The 18,996-nt window shown below is 39.3% G+C and overlaps 1 protein-coding gene across 1 annotated transcript in view; it reads right to left on the bottom strand.

Annotated features, from left to right (window-relative positions):
- NOTCH2 (notch receptor 2) overlaps positions 1–18,996 on the bottom strand; it is a 164,058-nt gene that overhangs the window by 122,869 nt on the left and 22,193 nt on the right. Inside the window, exon 2 of the mRNA XM_060621722.3 lies at positions 211–292. Coding sequence (XP_060477705.1) covers positions 211–292 — 82 coding nt within the window. The remainder of the gene's footprint in view (positions 1–210; positions 293–18,996) is intronic.

Here is an 18,996-nt window from a genome sequence, read left to right as displayed (position 1 = left end):
GGAGCCTGCTTCGGATTCTGTGTCTCCCTCTCTCTCTGCCCCTCCCCCACTCTCACTCTGTCTCTCGCTCCTTAAAAAATAAACGTTAAAAAAAATTTTTTTTTAATAAAAAAAAAAAATAGAATTAGTAGGACCAAATCTTGTCCAGTGTGCTATTGAGGAAAAATAAAATATATAAACAGGGAAAAAAACAAACAGAGAAAAACTTACTTGCAGTATCCTGTACCATTGTGGTAGGTAACACATATTCCTTCATTTACACAGGGCTCATAGCTGTCCCGACACTGCAATGCTAAAAATAAAAACAAATGCATATTAGAAATAAAGTCACTAATCATAACCCTCAGACAGCAAAGAAATGTTACCCAATCTAGGTCAACATCCATTCCTATATCCGACCTGATCTGGGTTTCCCTTTAGAGGTTCAATCAGGTTTTCTTGTTTGCTTGCTTTGTTTTGTTTTTGTCCTTTGGCTTCTGGGGTCATAGGAGCATGGAAGTTCATCCTAGGAGTCTCTTCCTATAATAACTGTTTTGTAGTCTTGAACGATGCCCTTAATTATCTGTGCCTCTATCTCTTCAGCTATTGCATCCCTATCTCCCAATGATACTAAGAAAATTAAAGCTCTAACATCCATGATATGCCATGAGCACCTTTAAGTTTGGAAACATAAGGATTCATCAATGAATATTTAGGAAGACCTGGGTAGATATCAGGTCACCATGATATTAATGAATTACCTAAGGCTTCAAGTGAAGTTTTAAAACAGGCCACTTTAATATGTAACAGAAATATCAACAAAACTCATTGAACAAACTGTAATTGAGAGCCTAGTATGTATGAGGCACAGTACTAGGATCCAGAGTGAAAGGGGAAGTGGAATACATAAGAAATGAATAAGACATAATCTCTAGCCTTAAAGGGCTCACACAAAGATGGGGAGTAGACCACAAATACAGATTATAGAGGAGGCGGGGGGTCAAAGTAAGGAAAATAAAAAGTTAAAGTTTTATACATGCAGATAAAACAATAACTTTCAAATTCTTAAACTCCAGTCCTTTTATAAGGCAACAAAAAGGCGTTTCACCACCACAATCCCTCCCCAAAACAGACTACTCAGAAATAAACAGTAATAGTAGAAACTTTCATTGATTTCAGCCCGAAGAGAAGGGAGGCTACCCAAAGTCTACTACTCACTTGCTGGTTAACTACAATACCTTGATTGTTTAGCTTTCAGAGTTGGAATTTTCATCCCCAAAATCCTTATCATGAATCCTAATAACAATTGGAAAGGCAAGTCAGAAAGCAACCTAGCCAAACAATAAAAATCAAAATTGAAGTTAATTAATTTTTCTGGAAGATTATTAAGATGTCCATTTCCTAGGATGGTTATAAACCTGAAAGCAAAACTGAGAAGTCTCCACCTTTGAGTTTCCTCCAGCCATACTACTCTCTGAATAAACTGCTCAATATCAGAGGCTGTAGGCCTGCCCTGCTTGGGCATCAAAATCAGCTTCTTTTCATGGTGCGGGCAGGCACAAGCTGCATGTTACAACAACTCCATTAACAATTACTGAGTAAGAACCCTCTATTTTCCCAGTACTGTGACCAATGGATGGAACCATTTGAGGACATGTTTACAGAAATCTCATCCCTTAAAATAATATTTTAAAAATAGTAATAACCATAGCAGCTAACACACTGTACTTACTAAATATCAGATACTATTTTAAACACTTTGCACAGACTAATTCAATGCTCCCTACGACCCTATGAAGAAGTTAGTTTCATTATAACAGTTCCGCAAAAAAGGTAAGTGACCTGCCTACCGCCACACCAGTGAGTTAAAGAGGCAGAATTTGAACCTAGCGAGTCTAGATCCTACAAGAGAGTCTGTGCTCTTAACTTCTGTGATACACTGCTTCCCAACCTCTGGCATTTTTCTTCTCAGGATAGGCAGAACAGGTATTATTAGACCCATTGACTAGAAAGTGGAGGCCAAGGAGGTGAGGTGACCTCCTCGTGGAGCATCACACCACACTAGCTGTGCCAGTGCTGGGCCCGGGACCCAGGTCTCTTAGTGAGTCCAGCCCCATCTCTATGGCAGCCGTTGGGATCACACAGTCACTAAGCTGCAGCCTGAAGAGACAGATTCAGGAAGAGGGTCATCTTGTTGTCCATATCCCACTTCCCTGTAGGGCTCAAATGCTCCCTCTTCCCACACTGATAAGGCCAATGCTACAACTATAATTAAAACAGTTAATGTCAGGTTATTTCCTCCATACCAAAGTTCTCAAACTGTTTTTTCATTCTCTTTAGACACTTTTATTAGTTTCAATGAGAACTTCCTGACTTTTTTCTATTTGCTTTTTTTCTTTAAATAAAAAAGAAACCTGTCAGTAGGAAAGGAATGTCCTGCAGGCAGGGAGCGGGCTAAGCTGCAGCCCTGTCCTCCCCCTGCAGGAGTCCTGGCGCAGGGGAGACTTGAAATCCTGCCTCCAGCACTCGCCTACTGTACTACTGCAAGTACAGCACAACCTCACGGGGGCTCAATTTCCCTACCTGTAAACTACACTGGCATGGACTAAATGCTTCTGAAGGTCTCCTGCGATCCAACAGTGACACCTCCCTCGTCAAAAGTATGTGAATGGCATACCTGGTGCCTGAAGAAATCTATGCAGAAGGACATTAAGGACCTAGCCACCCATGACTCAGAAAGCCACGGGTGCAAAAAAAAAATTACAGTCTGTTCCTATTAAGTGTCCTGGCAAATCATTACAGTGACAAGTTCAGAGAAACACAAACAACCCAAAGTCAGTATGTGGCAATCCATCTAGCAAATAACTTTACAGCCTAGCCTTAGTGAACCAATCAAATTCAGTCACCAAAAAGGAGGTGGGCTTACAGGGCTAAAAATTAATGCCATTTGGCTAATCTTTAGGATCACACTACCTTGACCCTTTAACGTTTACTAAGCCATGGTGCTCAAAGTGCGCATCAGAGTCAACTGGAGGGCCTGCTGGACCCCAGCCCCACAGTTTCTGATGAAGGAGGTCTAGAAGGGGCCTGGGCACTTGCATTCCTAACAAGTTCCCAGGTAATAGTGATGTTAAAGTCTGAGGAACCATACTTTGAGAACTTTAAGGAATCCTCTAAGGCTATACAATCCACTGGAGGTCTCAGGTAATCTAGACAGTAAGATGTTGCCTGAATAGACAAAAGAAAAATAAAGTAAAATTTGAGACTCATGACTTGGCTTAGGAGTAATCTGTAAATGAATAGTGTAATTATGTGCCATTCAAAGAGAAGTTAAAACTTTGATAATTTGAAAAAACTGCAGTGAGACCAGGAAAGATCTCATTTCAAAATTCAATTTGCTCTTCTTCCAATGTAAAACATTTAAATTTAACAGTGAAATTGAAAGCACCTTTGTATTTGTAGAGTAAAAAACAAACTGCTCAATCATACCCCATTTACAGAACAGATGCTTAAACTAATGTCTTAGTAGACTCAGAGAAATGAGTCACTCACAAAAAGGGTAACTTTTTCCAAAATTTTCATCTTAAGCCACAGTGATCACTCAATAAATACTGCTGACTTAAATCAATCTCATATACTGTATGTGTGTGCATGCATGCCTTCCTCCCCGCCAAAAAGGGGTGAAAACAGGAGAAGCAGATTTCATTTTTATCATTCCATCACTTGGCAATGTGATACAAAATCTAGACACCAATTTCTAATTTTCACACATTTCCTGGGCAATGTATTTGGGGACTACGCTTCTAATGCTGAGAACACACTTACAAAGCATCTACTCCATGAGGTACCAGCCCAAATTCAGGGATTCCACGGTTAACAGAATAAAGTCCCTGTCCCCGTGAAAAGGGAAAGAGAGATTATAAATGAATAAATAAATAATGTCATTTCAGACAGTGGTAAGTGATAGATTCTGTTGGAAACAGAACCTGGATTTGGGAGACAGAGTAACTACAAAGGCTGGATAGGGTGACTAGGAAAGGCCTCTCTCAGAAGGTATCTTTGAGCCAAGATTTAAATGAAAAAGAACCATGAAGATGTGGGAAAGAGTAATCCCAAACAGAGAAAGAGCAAGTGTAAAGGCCGTGAGATGGGAATGAGACTGGTATTCCAGGTGCACGTGGCTAGCGACTATTTAGCAAGGCAGAGAGTGGTAAGAGGCAGGCAGGGATTAGACTCCCACTTCTGGTCTAAGTGTGAAGGTAAGTACTGCTTGGCTTTAAGCAAGGACAATGACACCATCAGATTTGTGTTTGAAAACAGTGACAATTGTAAAATGTTCCAGTGAGTGAAAGGTTTCTTTTTTACATATGTGTATATAAATCTATTCAAGTCTTCCCTTTTTAGAACAGGTTGAAGATATCCATTCTCTTAGCTCCCCCAAAATGGTAAGAATTTTACTCTAACCTCATCCAATCTCCCAGAAGCCCCACTTGCAAAGTGTTGGTCCAGCACTCTATAATCTACATTGACTTTCAGTTCTACTCAATTCTCAGAACTTACTCTCAGTTTGGCTTCAGAAGAACCAGACAAGAGGTCTATGCAGTACCTTCACACAATGCCATGGTTCACACTTCTTCCAGGGACAGGCCTTTTCTTACGTCTTCCAGTCTACACCTTCAGGCTCGCCTTCAAGACTGCAGCCCACCTTCCCTGCCCAGTGCCCTCCCACCACAGTAAATGCAGTCTCTCCCTGGGACGGATCACCACTGCCCTCCAGGCCTCTACCTGCTTCTCAGCTTCCTCTGCTGCCACTTCCCTCCACCATCTACACTCTACTCACTCTTTGGAGGCCCAGCCCACCTCCTGCCTCCCCCTCATAGCCTCCGAGTCTTACGACATTGATAACTCACTCACAGTTTAGCCCTTAATTCTATACGGTCTTCTCTCTCTGCTTGTCCATGTTTAAGTTCCCAGAGGATAGAAGACCTTTCTTCTTTTCTATCTATTTGAGGCAATATAGTTTAACGCATCAGCATCTGAGCTTGGATTCTGGCTCCACCATTTACTATCTGTCTCTGTATCCACTTTGTGCTTCAGTTTCTTCACCTGTAAAATCATCTCTCAGAACCCTGGTAAGAAATAAATAAATTAACCACTTAAACAGCCTCGAACAATGCCTGATACATAAGTAAGAACTCAAAAAAAACCTAGCTCACATAGTAGGTACTTAAATTCTTGGTAACTAAATGCATGATAAATGGTGCCTTTAGGGAAACTTGTTATATCAATCAAACCCTAGTTTAAACATACTGAGAAATCTAGAAAAATAGAAGAGCCCCAGGCAATTTAGGATGTAATATCATTAGGTGAAATAAATTCTTCCCAGTTGCCATCGATAACAATCTAATAAAAGACATACTGAACTACTACTACTACCACCAAAAAAAAAAGAAAAGAAAGAAAAAGCAGAGGTCACTGCTTAAAAAAAAAAAAAAAAAAAAAAGGTATAGTACTGCAATAGTACTGCAGGAATAAGAAGCCACTCACTAAAGGTACACACTATATATGAGCAAAAATGTCTTTCAATTTTAACATGGTTCTATTACTATTGTTTGAAGAACTTACTGTGAGCATGGCCTTTTACTAGGCATTGCATGGAAATCAAACAAATGAAACAATTCCTATCCTCACAGTCCATACAATCTAATGAAGGGAAGTTAGGGGTAGGGGCAAAGAGAATGTGATCTACCCAAATGACTCTGAGATAAATACAAACAAAATAAAACTTGTTTTTATATCTTTAGCAAACCCTCTTCATGTCAATCTCAGGACCACCCTAAAAAGAGCCGCTAAGAAATACAACCCAAACCCTTGTTGTTTAGCACTGTGTAACTCAGTCCAGACAAGGTTCTAGAATCGATTCAAGTTTATTGGCCTTATTTGTCTATAAATACTACAAAAAAACAGAATAAGCTGTCATTGATTTTGACCAGGTCCAGGGCTTCAGGAATCTGCCCATTTAGGGACTGGCCCAAGGTATCCTGACTTGATGAAATCTTCCTTAAGATTTCGTCTAGGCGTCTGCCTAGTTTTCCAGGGCTTTTCGGTATCATGCCAGCTATATATCATTGGTTTAAAAGCCTCCCTTTGTTTTACGAATCTCTAACATGAGTAATTAAGTCTGCACCCCAGCCAGTTGTAATCTGAGCAGCCTTCAGTGTGTTTCACTTGTTGCATTAACATGTAATCGCTGTGAATTGGCATTACTTGTTGCTTTGTAGCCTCTTCAAATAAGCCTCTGTTGTCTATCTCACATGATTTTTTTTTTCCATATCCTGCTCCACTGGTCTGCAGTGTGGTATCTGTTTGTGTTTATATCCACTGCTCACTCAAAAGCCGTTTTAATATCTTAAATGGGTGGGGTTCCTAAAATATGTGAAGAGAAGGTATACAGGGCCTTTTGAATTTTCTCTTTAACGTTTATGCAAATTTTGAGTACCAGCATTTGAGAGACAAGTCCTCTGAGTTTATGCCCTAGGACCTTGGCTACAGCTAGCTGCTGCTGCTGCTTCAGGCACATGGTGTCTAGAAGAGACCCGGTAAAATGAACAAAGCAAAGTTTTCCAAAATGACTGCTTGCATTATTACCAAAAGTAGGAGAATTGAGGGCAGACAGAGAGACATCAGGGATTTGCAATAATTCTCATAGCACCCTGTGATTTCAAACAACAAACTTCCACTAAACTTTTTATTACATTTTTTGGGATCAAGCCATGAAAAAAAAAAAAATCCAAACAAACAGAAGTGCAGAAGCTTCAACTCCCAAGTGGTACATTTAAATAAAAACAAAGTAGAGAAACATCTGTCTTCCTCTTTGAAATTCGTCTTGATTAAAAGGCAAATAAATACAACAAGGAAGATACCAGTTTTTATTTTCCTGATAGTGTTACAAGGATTTCTATGTCCTTTACAGGTATCATCTAATAGAAAATGTGTTTCCTATTTAAGAGATGCTAATACCAGACCCATAAAGATTGAGGCTTAGGCTATAGAGTTCATAGCAAAATAGTATTACTTTTCAAAAAGAGGTATACCTTGATTTAAGAAAATATAACCAACAGAAACTGAAGTTATAAATTACATAAGGGGGGGCGCCTAGGTGGCTCAGTCGGGTAAGCATCCGAATTCAGCTTAGGTCATGATCTTGCGTCTTGAGTTTGAGCCCCGCATCCGGCTCTGTGCTGAAAACTCAGAGCCTGGAGCCTGCTTCAGATTCTGTATCTCCCTCTCTCTCTGCCCCTTCCCCACTCATGCTCTGTCTCTCTCTGTCTCTGTCTCTGTCTCTGTCTCTGTCACTCTCTCTCTCAAAAATGAATAAACGTTAGGGGCGCCTGGGTGGCTTGGTCAGTTAAGCGTCTGACTTCGGCTCAGGTCATGATCTCACGGTCCGTGAGTTTGAGCCCCGCGTCAGGCTCTGTGCTGACAGCTCAGAGCCTGGAGCCTGTTTCAGATTCTGTGTCTCCCTCTCTCTCTGCCCCTCCCCCGTTCATGCTCTGTCTCTCTCTGCCTCAAAAATAAATAAACGTTAAAAAAAAATTTTTTAAAAAATGAATAAACGTTAAAAAAAATTTTTTAATAAAAATAAATAAGTAAATAAATTACATAAGGGTGTTTTTGACATTACTAATGTAATATTCATTTTATAAAGATAACCATCCTAATGAGTTGATGAATCTAGAATAATCTTTTATTTTAAAAATGCCAATTTTGTCTATTTTATACTATTAGATTCACTGCAAAAAAACAAAATCCATCAATATTTGCTGTGCTATATTGACATATACTATGCATTGTTATTTACTTTTTTATTTTTGTCTTCTTAAAGACTGCAGAAAAATTTTCATTTATGAGGTAAATAAAATGAATAATTATAAAAATATATTTATAAATCAGATGTGGCCAATTTGTTAATAATCACTTCTCCACACATGTGCATTCTTTCACTTGGAAAATACTTCCCCTCCCTTTCTTCCTTATCCATCTAGCTTACTCCTACCTATATTTCAAATCATAGATAAAACAATACCTTCCTTAAGAAGCCCTCAGAGACCCTCCAGTCTGATTTAGATGTTCACCCTCTGTGCTCCCATTACATCCTAGGTAGATTTTTTTTTTTTTAAGTGCTGGCTCACCTGTCTCTCTCCCTCATCTCTGTGCAAATTCCCTAAGATACAATTAGCTCATCTTTGTCTACCTGGGACCTAGCCCAGTGCTAGAACCGTAAGCAGGTATAGTCAATACTCAAGCTATTCAATGAACTATCTTTAACACAAAACCTATTAACAAAGCCAACAAGTCAACACCCAACTTGTGTTTAAAATGTTCTAAGGCCTCAATTTTAACAAGCATAGTGATCCCAAATGTGACTGTGCCTAATTCTGATATCATTTTGTATAAGCAGTAGAAAAGTAAAATGAGAAGGAAATAATGGTGCAAATTTCCTGGCCTTTAACAGGGAAGAGAAGTTGAGGAAGTGGAACCTTATTTTTCTAATCTTCACAAAACTAAACATATTTGGAAGTTCCTGCCTTAACATTTGCATGAATTAAAGATGCAGCTTCCCCCACTCTTCCCCATGAATCTTAAGCTATGTGTATTATGGTGAAGAATTGATTTAAGGGGTGCCTGGGTGGCTCAGTCAGTTGAACGTCCGACTCTTGGTGTCAGCTCAGGTCATGATCTCACAGGTTCTTGAGTGTGAGCCAAGCCCCACGTCAGGCTCTGTGCTGACAGTGCAGGGCTTGCTTGGGATTCTGTCTCTCTCCCTCTATGTCCCCCTCCCTCCCAAAATAAATAAATAAATAAAGTTTTAAAAAAATGAATTAATTTAAATGAGTTGAACAAAAGCCAAAGTAATTTACATCTAAACAGCAAATATAGAAAACATAATAATAAAAATTCCAAGTGAATGGTAAGCTAAGATCATATGTTTTCATTATATAGTACCATTTTCCCCAAGTAGATTCACTAACACACATCCACAGAAAAATAAGCACCAATCTGATCCAAAGTAGACCTGATGTATTTCTTCACTATGAGCATCTAACCCTTTGGAAAATGACACTGATCAAAATAATTACAGGATTTATATATCCAAAAGGTTCATTCAGGATCTCAGTATAATAAAACCCAAGTGCAGGGGGTGCAGGGCGCCTGGGTGGCTCATTCAGTTAAGTGTCTGACTTTGGCTCAGGTCATGATCTCGCGGTTTTTTAGTTCGAGCCCCACGTCAGGCTCTGTGCTGACAGCCTGCTTCGGATTCTGTGTCTCCCCCTCTCTCCGCCCCTCCCATGCTCATGCTCTGTCTCTCTATGTCTCTCTCTTGGTCTCTCAATAACAAATAAACGTTCAATTTTTTTTTAATAAATACAAAATAAATAAAATAAAACCCAAGGGAGGAAGAAGCTGTATCAGATCTAGAAGTTAAATTGTTCTCTATACAAATATATATATAGTGATATATAGTGGTCAAAAAAGGCCAATCTGAGGAGTTATTCCATTGTCTTATATCTTCTATTACCTCCTCTGTTCTATGATGTATATCTGTTCTGTTATCAGAAACAAACTCAGCCTGTCACCAATTTCCTGTGCTTTTAGTAAAAGCTCCCTTTTTAAAGCTTTTTAAAGACTATTTTGTTAAATACAGCTTCATTTTTTTTAAAAGCTCTTAATTTTAAATACATGCTTTTAAGTACCCTTGCTGGAAAAGAATTTTATAAATATATATAATCTTCTTGCTACCCACCCAAGAGAAACAAAAGTGCTCTTTTAGCTTAAATTGTTCAGAAAGCTTTTTAAAAGGAGCAGACAATTTCTATTGTTTGTTAATTTAGAGGTAGAGAACAAAATTATGTTAAAAATAAAAATGAAAAAACCGGAGACTGTTACATTTTATAAAATCATGGAGAATTCCCAAAACCAAATGGGGTAAATCCAGAGAACACCCTAGATTTCTTCATGGGTATCTCTTCTGCAGCCTTTTTAAAACATTGCTTTGGTTGTAGCAATGAAGGCTACTCCCAAGAATCAAGTCACCAGAACACCGTAAACTGTCACCGTATGACAGAAAGTCTGAGTCCAGCATAAAGCACCTCTACGTGTTAAGCTAACTGTTCTGAAGCCAGGGCCTGAAGAAGCTAAGATCGCAACACTTGGGTTATTTCTACATTATTATCTGGGTGACAGAGGTTCCACATCTTCATCCAAAACCACTACTCACCTGTGGACAATATTCAACTCAAAACTCCTGCACATATCACTGAGAATTGTCTAAACCCAAGAGCTCAAAAGGTCCTACCCAGAATATTCCAGATAAGCACAGAAACCTTCATTGTGAGGAAAATGTCTAAATGTGGAGATGGTAAATGTATACCATTCCCATTTCCAGGAACATGTCTGGGACAACAACCTTGGAACAGAGGAAGGTAGACACTAGGAAAATATCAAATCTTTATTAACTACTGAGGGAAGAAAAAAACATGTAATATAGCATCAAACTTTAATTTTTATTTAGTTTTATTTTCAATCACTCCCTTCTTTTCACTTGTTTCTTCAAACACAGATCAATGTCAACTCACACCAACATAACTTGGGCCCCAGGGTCAACAGAAAAAAAGTAACAATAATGTACACTTAAAGGTGTCTGATGAAGAGCTGATAATTTCAATGTTCAATCAGGTCCTCTTTAAACCCCTCTCCTCTGACACACAAACCTTTCAACTACTCATATTCTGCTTTACTGTGAGTGTAAGAATTTACCTCTAATACTACTTAGGTTTCTATGGAGCAAAAACAGCCCCACACACTGACAGTCACAATCTGGTGTGCAAATGGACATGGCCCTCCTTGCTCATCCAGTTGTTGCTGTGGATGCCCAAAGAAAGGCAGTAAAGGCAGAAAATTTTGTCTACACTAATAAATAACCATACCAGAACTTGAAATTTCCATGTTTATTTTTTAAGAAGGAAGGAAACCTAGGTTTCTCCATTTGCAGCAACACCTGGCTTGGCAAACCCAAAATTTATGTTGCCTTCATGAAGGTCTTCTTAGTTCTAGAGAGGCCAAGAGACTTCTCTTGTTTCAGCTTTAGTCCAGAGTTCTCAGAAAGAGCTACAGAAATAATGTAAACCTCAATATATTAAATTAAAATTGAGGGGATAAATCCTATTAGGGGTGTTGACTTTCTGGAGCCCAATCTTCCTCAACTCCTATGAATGAATCACAACTTCCTAGAGGAATTAAAAAAAAAAAAAAAAAAAAAAAAAAGGCAGATATCCTAACCCACCACCCATTCCATCTGCTTTGCCGCCTTTCTCCTGCCTGGCAGCCCAGGGGGGTTCCAGGAAAAGATGGATTTTGGACTGAACAATACCCATGCCATGTCTGTTCTACCTAGTTTCAACCCAGCTACGATGTTAGGCATATGGTAAATGTTCGAAAAATGCTTTCAAAGCCAAACTGTTGAAGGAGCAGGCCAGTTTTCTATCTCCCTCCAAGAGAACATAAACAAGTCCCTAATTTCCCACAAAAGAAGACAAAAATAAAATCTGCAAAATGATAGTTTATTCTAGCTTTCTAAGGTCAAGAAGACCTGGCAGAGGAGATATTTTCATCTTTTTTGTTTATCTCTCTTAAAATACTCTCCTTAGTAAAAATTCATTCCACTTTGGGGACATGGGAGTGATATTCATGTAGAACAAGAGGGATTTAAAAAGGGAGTTTTACCAGTTACACCACTCTAGGCCCAGTGGGAATGTCCTTCCCACCGCCACCTCATCACATTAACAGGATTAAGTCCTTTGGAAAACCAGTATTAAAGCAAGTAACCCTGAGTTCAAGCAAAGGGACAAAGGATTTAAGCAAATGTGGTTATTAGGGTAGTGCTAGTGATTAAATAACATTTCTCCTCCTCCCTACCAAAGTACACATGACCTCATCAAGAATATGAAAACCAAAGCATTGTAATCACTTTGACTATAAGCCTGAATATAAATTACCATAGAAAGTCTCAAATACTTTATGTTTTATATTAAAAATGTCAAGTGAGTGGGGGAGAGGGGAAAGTGGGTGATGGGCATTGAGGAGGGCACTTGTTGGGAGAAACACTGGGTGTTGTATGGAAACCAATTTGACAGTAAATTATATTAAAAACAAACGTCAAGTGAATCAAGTATCCTCCCTCTCTTTGTGATACGACTTTTGAATTAAGTAGAAAAAGTTCATAAATCTGCACAGAATGGGCTTCTATATGTGCCCTTCCAACACCACACACACACACACACAAAAAAAACCCCAAATCAGCAACCTTCCTACAATACAATATCTTAGGTAACTCTAATGATGTGAATTTCAGAAAGTAGCCAGTCATAGCCTAAGTTAGTTGGCTGGCCAGTGTCCTTCCAGTAAAATGAGAGTAACAAACATCTGCTCTCCCTACAGATGGGAGTTGGTACTGACTTGGCAACATGCATTTAGGATTAACATCTCAACTTCCAAAGGGCAGGGATTTTTTAGCTGATTTCCATCCATGTTCCCTCGCCCAAACCTACAAGTATTCTAAGACCAATGTGAACACTGGCCAAACAAATCAGAATGTCAGCTCCCAACTCTTGCTTTCTCACCCCTGCTACGTCTGACTTAAGACAATGCTACAATAAAAATACCTTCCTAGTTTACAAAACATTTTCATACAAATGACCTCATTTGATCCCTACAACAACCCTGCAAGGCATGCAAATTGGAAATAGCACCATTTACAGAAGAGGAAAACTGCAACTCAAAGAAATAAGGAACCTGACCAAAGTCATTCAAGTCAAGATGGCCAAGCCTGCACCAGAACAAGTCTTTTATCTAGCAGTCCAGCATCCTTCCACTCACTACATCTGTTGAGATGCAGTCAGTGAAGCCTGATATCTACCCAAACCTGCAAACCTCTATAATATAACATCCCCATGTAGATAAGCACCCACATACCAGCTATGTACATGAAAAACATTTATGCCAAAGACCAGCTAATGACCATATGCTTATCAAAAATAAAACTAAGACTAAGTTCCTAGGATAACAGGGGCCACCAATGCTTTATTTCAGAACCACTCTTCATGGACATGCCCTAACAAGGACTGACATACATTCATTAGTATCACTCCCACCTCCACAACAAAAGAACCCCAGTTTGGAACCTGCCAACTGTAGGATTCAATACACTGCTATGTATTATTTCTCAAGACAAACATAAAAACAAACTACCCTATGAGGTAAAAGAATGGGTGAAATTGTACCGAGTTCTTCCTTTGTAAAATTGTGACTACATACCATCTTTCCTCAAGCACAGAGTAGTATCAAGAAGCAAAAGGAAATTATGGAACCAGATCATAAAAATGATCACATCTTATACGTTGACAAGATTTTACTCTTAAGAAGGGTGGAACTCTATTAAAAGTAGGTGACCCATCATCATTTGATCAAGTTACCCAAATTCAATTTATCAGAAATAAATTCCTTCAGAGAACACACCTACAGTTAAGCTAGTGAAACTGAACCTTTAAACAGAAAAAGTGTGGCCTGCTAGTCAGAGAAGGCATGTAATAACTAATGTGGCAAACCAAGAATGCCATAAGAGACAGAATATTTTCTTCATCTGGTCTGCTTCTCTCCAATTAAAGGAATCAACTGAGAGGGGAAAAAAGACAAAAACTCACCTTCCCAAACCAAGGAATAAACTATCCAGACACATACCCTTAATCATACTGGATCCCACTTAAGGAAACCTTAAACAGCTCGTGGCACTGTTTTTCCACACATCTCAAAACACCAGACTCTTGTCTTCCAAAGTCAGAAGGATAAATTTCATCATTACAGTTTGGTATAATGTTCCACAAAATACTACCCTACTTCATGTCCACACCACTAAAAAACTTACAAAAATAATGACACGTTAAAATAGATTGCTTTCCTGTTTCTCTTATAACTTTTTTTTTAAAGGATATCTGACACCATATACCAACTCTGACCCATGAATTGGTAGATGAATTCAAAATAAAACTTTAAAATACAATTGGTCTACAATGAATAATATACTTTCCACAAATAAATACTCTGTCAAAATTCAGAAAATCTGATACAAATCTAAGGAGAAAATGGATTTTTGAAAAGTATTGAGCAAAAGGAAAACTAGCTATAATTGAAAAAGAAATGAAAGGCAACTTCTTTTTTTGCATGTAAGCCTCACTTCTGAAATAAGAGTTGTCTCTGCTCAGCTGGAGGAAAACCACAGGACTTGGAATAACTCACTTAAAGTACTGTCCCTCCTTATGTTAAAATGACACTGTTGACTCACCCTCAATAGGACATGTGCTTGGTTTAACTCGTTTTTCCAGTAAGAATAATGAAATGAGCTGCTCTAATATCGAAATGATTTTCATCCTTATGACTAAAAAAATATTTGGAAATACCTACAAATATAGAATACATGTCCCTGAGTTTGTCTGGCTCTGCTGTGTGGCCAAAGTGAGTTTTATCCCTCTCTAATTTGCTCTCCAGTCTCTCCACAATTGATGACCATTGTTACTCCTTTTTACTTCATTACAAAAATGGAACTTCTTCTAATTACCAAAATAATCTTTCACTGCATTTACTCAGTATATCTCTGTCTCAGCTAATCCCCACAGTCCTGGGCTTCCAAATTCTGAAATGACCAAATTCATTTCCTTTACTTCTGATTGCAAGTCTTGCTCAACCTTGGGGGATACTGCAGAAGGCCTACCACACAACAACCCTCACATAGTACCAATACCATTCACCAGCACTCCATAGCAAAGTATGGCATACTGTCCATTCTATTGCGGCCAACAGAGCAATAAACTTGTTCTCCAGTTAAGACTGAAGGAATTTTTTTAAAAATCAGCAAACGTTAACAAGCCCTAATGTGAATTATGAGGTTAATCACTACAATGGTAGGGAGAGAAGTCTTTTTATTAAAAAAAAAAAATTTTTTTTTTTAATGTGTTTATTTTTGAGACAGAGAGAGACAGAGCATGAGCAGGGGAGGGGCAGAGAGGGAGGGAGACACAGAATCCAAAGCAGGCTCCAGGCTCTGAGCTGTCAGCACAGAGCCTGACACAGGGCTCAAACTCACAGACTGTGAGATCATGACCTGAGCTGAAGTCGGACGCTTAACCGATTGAGCCACCCAAGAGCCCCGGGAGAGAAGTCTTAAAGACATCAAACAAGGGTTTTGCACCAACACAGACCAAGAAAGGGAAAGTTGTGGGGTGCCAGGCTGGCTCAGTCCATGGAGCATGAGACTCTTGATCTCAGTCCTGAGTTCAAGCTCCAGGCTGAGGGTAGGGTTTACTTTAAAAAAAAAATTCTTTTTTAATTGAAAACAAGGGGGGAGGGGGTCCATTTTCCTTAAATCAAAAACACCATTTTTTCTCAAAAAAAGGATTCAACTTAATTCACATACATCCTCCATTCTTACATAATCAACTCTGGAAAGATCACTTTTTAATTCAAAACTTACATTCAAAAACTATTTTGCAGAGGGACATTAGAAATATTGGGAGTAGTTCAGTTGGTTAAGCATCCAACTCTTGATTTTGGCTCAGGTCATGACCTCATGGTCCATGAGACTGAGCCCCGTGTGGGGACTGATCCCCCTGCTTGGGATTCATTCATATTCTCTCTCTCTTTCTCTTCCCCTCCAACACACTCTCTCTCTCCCAAAATAAATAAATAAACTTTAAAAATAAGAAATATTGGGAGTGAAAAATAATATGCTTAATGAAAGAACCAATAGCTTTGACATTAAACTCTTCAATTTTCATTCTGGACCAGTAGTCTGCAAACTGAGACGTGTGTATCCCAGAAGTGGAGGGGTGTAAGGCCATCCCTTGGGGCATCATAAGCACTTTAATCTACACATGTACAGTCTAAAACCCATATAATTAAGCTTTACTAGGAGTTAACTTATGCATGTATGGTTTAATAGCTGTACATACATATAATTTGAAAATATTTATTTACCTACTTGGAGGAGCGGGTCCATGCTAAAAAAAAAAAAAAAAAAAAAAAAGGTTTTTCTCGGGCCATAAATTTTATTAAAAGTTTGGAGGTTCTTGTTTTACCCCCACATTTCACAAACTAGGACACACATAGCCCAGCGGGTACATAGCATTTGAGGGGAAATGCAGATAAACCTGCTACATGTTCCTGGTGCCTCTATTTCATTCACTCTAGAGTTAGTGACAGTCATTCTTTTCTGTAATGAGATGCTTTGGAAGACAACTCTGGTGAACACATCTTAGAATGAAAGGGGCCACAGACTGATGACCTAGGTACTCTGTCTGCTCTCTATCATCCAGCCATCTGACTGAAGGCCAACCACCTCACTACTCCAGGCCTTTTTAGGCTCCTTCTCACTCAAATTTTATGATTCACAAGTTAAGGTTTTCATCCTATCCTTATGTATTAGCCTCTCCTCCCCATCAATCTCCATCCCTGCCTCCCTCCCCAATGAGGCCTTGACTTTTCATTTCCTCGGCTTCCATCAACCATTAGTAGGATGCTAAAAGGCACTTGCTGGAAGGGTCTGTAAGCATTCTCAAGTTATTTTCAAGTGTCTCCCATTACTCCTGGACAGACTGTAAGTCCCTTGGTATAAAGTGTTGGGGCAGCATTCTATAGGAGGACCTACCATAGATCACCACCTGATCATGCCGAGAATCCACAGCCCTGCCCTCATGCAAATCAGCAATGTACTGATTTAGGGGGGAAAGCATTAGGAACCTAAATTACCCACATAATGAAGGTATATGGTCTAGAGAAGAAAGAAAGAAAAGGAAAAAAAAGGAAAGGAAAGGAAAGAAAAAAGAAAAGAAAGAGAGCGATCTGAAACCATGCCTAGACAAGCTAGGCTATGAGGAAAATAGCTGTGAACTCGGCAGGAACAAAATGAGGAACTGGGGACAGCATAGAGAAGTGTTAACTCATGCTGGTAGGATGCCCCCTCTCACTCCAAACCACCGAGTTCATGGCCCAGCCATGGCTACCCTGTCCAAATAATTAGTAATCACACAAGTGAATATAAGCAACTTGTGTGGAGCTTGGACTGTTAGTTCATATTATTATCCTCATCCCGTCAAGTATACCAGAAACTAACCGGACAAATGCTACATCTTCATCTGCAGGCTTTGGGGGTTTCGTGGCACAATTTCCACCTACCCAGAACAGAAGGACATTCAACTTCCCTTTTCAGGTTTTGTCAACATCTCTAAAGGTTCCATGGCATATTTCCATCACGTGAAAAGATAAGACTCAATTCCCAGGCAATAGAGTGCACTTTTAAGGAAGCAGCATGATGTGAGAAAGGAAGCAGTGGACCAGGGGCTAAAAACTCAGATATCTGGTCTTTGTACTCCACTGACTATTCTGTGCCCTTGAAAAATCACTTACTTTTCTAAGGCTTAAATTTTCTAATCTCTTTTTCAAAAATGATGATTAGATGACCTATGGTCCCATAGCCAATGAAGCAGTAGTTTGCAAACTTTTTTTTACTGTTATCTACAGTAAGAAACATATTTTAAGTCAGAACTCAATATTCACACATACACAGGAAAAAAAATTTCAAGAAACAATGCTTATCCTATGTGATATTTTCTATTCAGTTCCAATTTTCCCCAAAAAGTGCTGTTTGAGACCTACCAAATCATGCCCCACTAGTGGTCATAATGTGCAGTTTAAAAACCTTGGACTAGAGCACTGAAGTAAAGTACAGACTTGCAATAAGACAGACCTAGCTCCACCTAGCTGTATCATCTTGGGTAAGTCACCAACCTCTTCAAAATTCATCTTTTAGATCAAGATGAAAACACCAGGGTTGTTATAACATGGGATAATAAATGTAAAGCACTTAGCTACATTATTTCTGACATAGAACAAGTACTCAATAAAAAGTTGTGATGAGGGGCACCTGGGTGGCTCAGTCGGTTAAGCGTCCAACTTCGGCTCAGGTCATGATCTCACAGTTTGTGAGTTTGAGCCCCACGTCCGGCTCTGTGCTGACAGCTCAGAGCCTGGAGCCTGCTTTCGATTCTGTGTCTCCCTCTCTCTCTGTTCAGAGCTCACGCTCTGTCGTTCTGTCTCTCTCTCAAAAATAAACATTAAAAAAAATTTTTTAAGTTGTCGGGATGATTAATAACATCAGTGCTATTATTATGAAATTCAAAGATTCCAAAAGAAAGTAAAATAAGTGGAAGGGAGCTAGGAGAAGGGGCAGGTTCACCTGCAAGCATCAAGAAACAGCAGAACTGATATCAAGTTAATCCCAGCCTGTGCTCATTGAAATTCCACAAAGGGATTTTTGTGTGCTTTCTTCACAGTATCCCCTAACAACTATAACAGTGGCTGGCACATAGTGGACACTCACATACTTGTTGGATGAATTAATTAATACATCTGGAAGCTCACCTCTGTGCACTGGAAGAGCAGTGAAAAGATCCCAGCCAGCCTGCATAGTTCCCTCTGCCCCCAAACTCAAAACACCTAATGTTGCTTTAAGCCAGTCGTTCTCAGAGTGTAATTTCCAAAACAGCAGGAGCATCTGGGAACTTGTCAGAAATGTGAATTATCAGGTCCCAATCCAGGCCTACAGAATCATAAACTCAAGGGATGGGCCCTGGGCCCAGCAATCTGTATTCTAATAAGCCCTCCAAACTTGATGCATACTCAAGTTTGAAAACCACGATTCCAAACTGTGATGGCTTGGAACCTTACAGCAATCCCAGGGGGCTGTATGTACAACCAAAGGGACTCCTGCAAAATTCATTAGTCATAGGAACTAGTTACTCATCTAGTTCAACCAAGACTCTTCAGAGCCAGCTACAACCTCCAAGGAAGTTCCCAAGAATGGCTTCTCCTCTTTTGCTTCTCCTTAGCTCACCACTAGAGCCTAAACTG

Source organism: Panthera onca, chromosome C1, assembly GCF_046562875.1.
Source record: "Panthera onca isolate mPanOnc1 chromosome C1, mPanOnc1 haplotype 2, whole genome shotgun sequence".
Taxonomy (NCBI): Eukaryota; Metazoa; Chordata; class Mammalia; order Carnivora; family Felidae; genus Panthera; species Panthera onca.
Note: the sequence above shows the minus strand (reverse complement) of the source record. Positions and strands in the feature narration are given on the sequence as shown.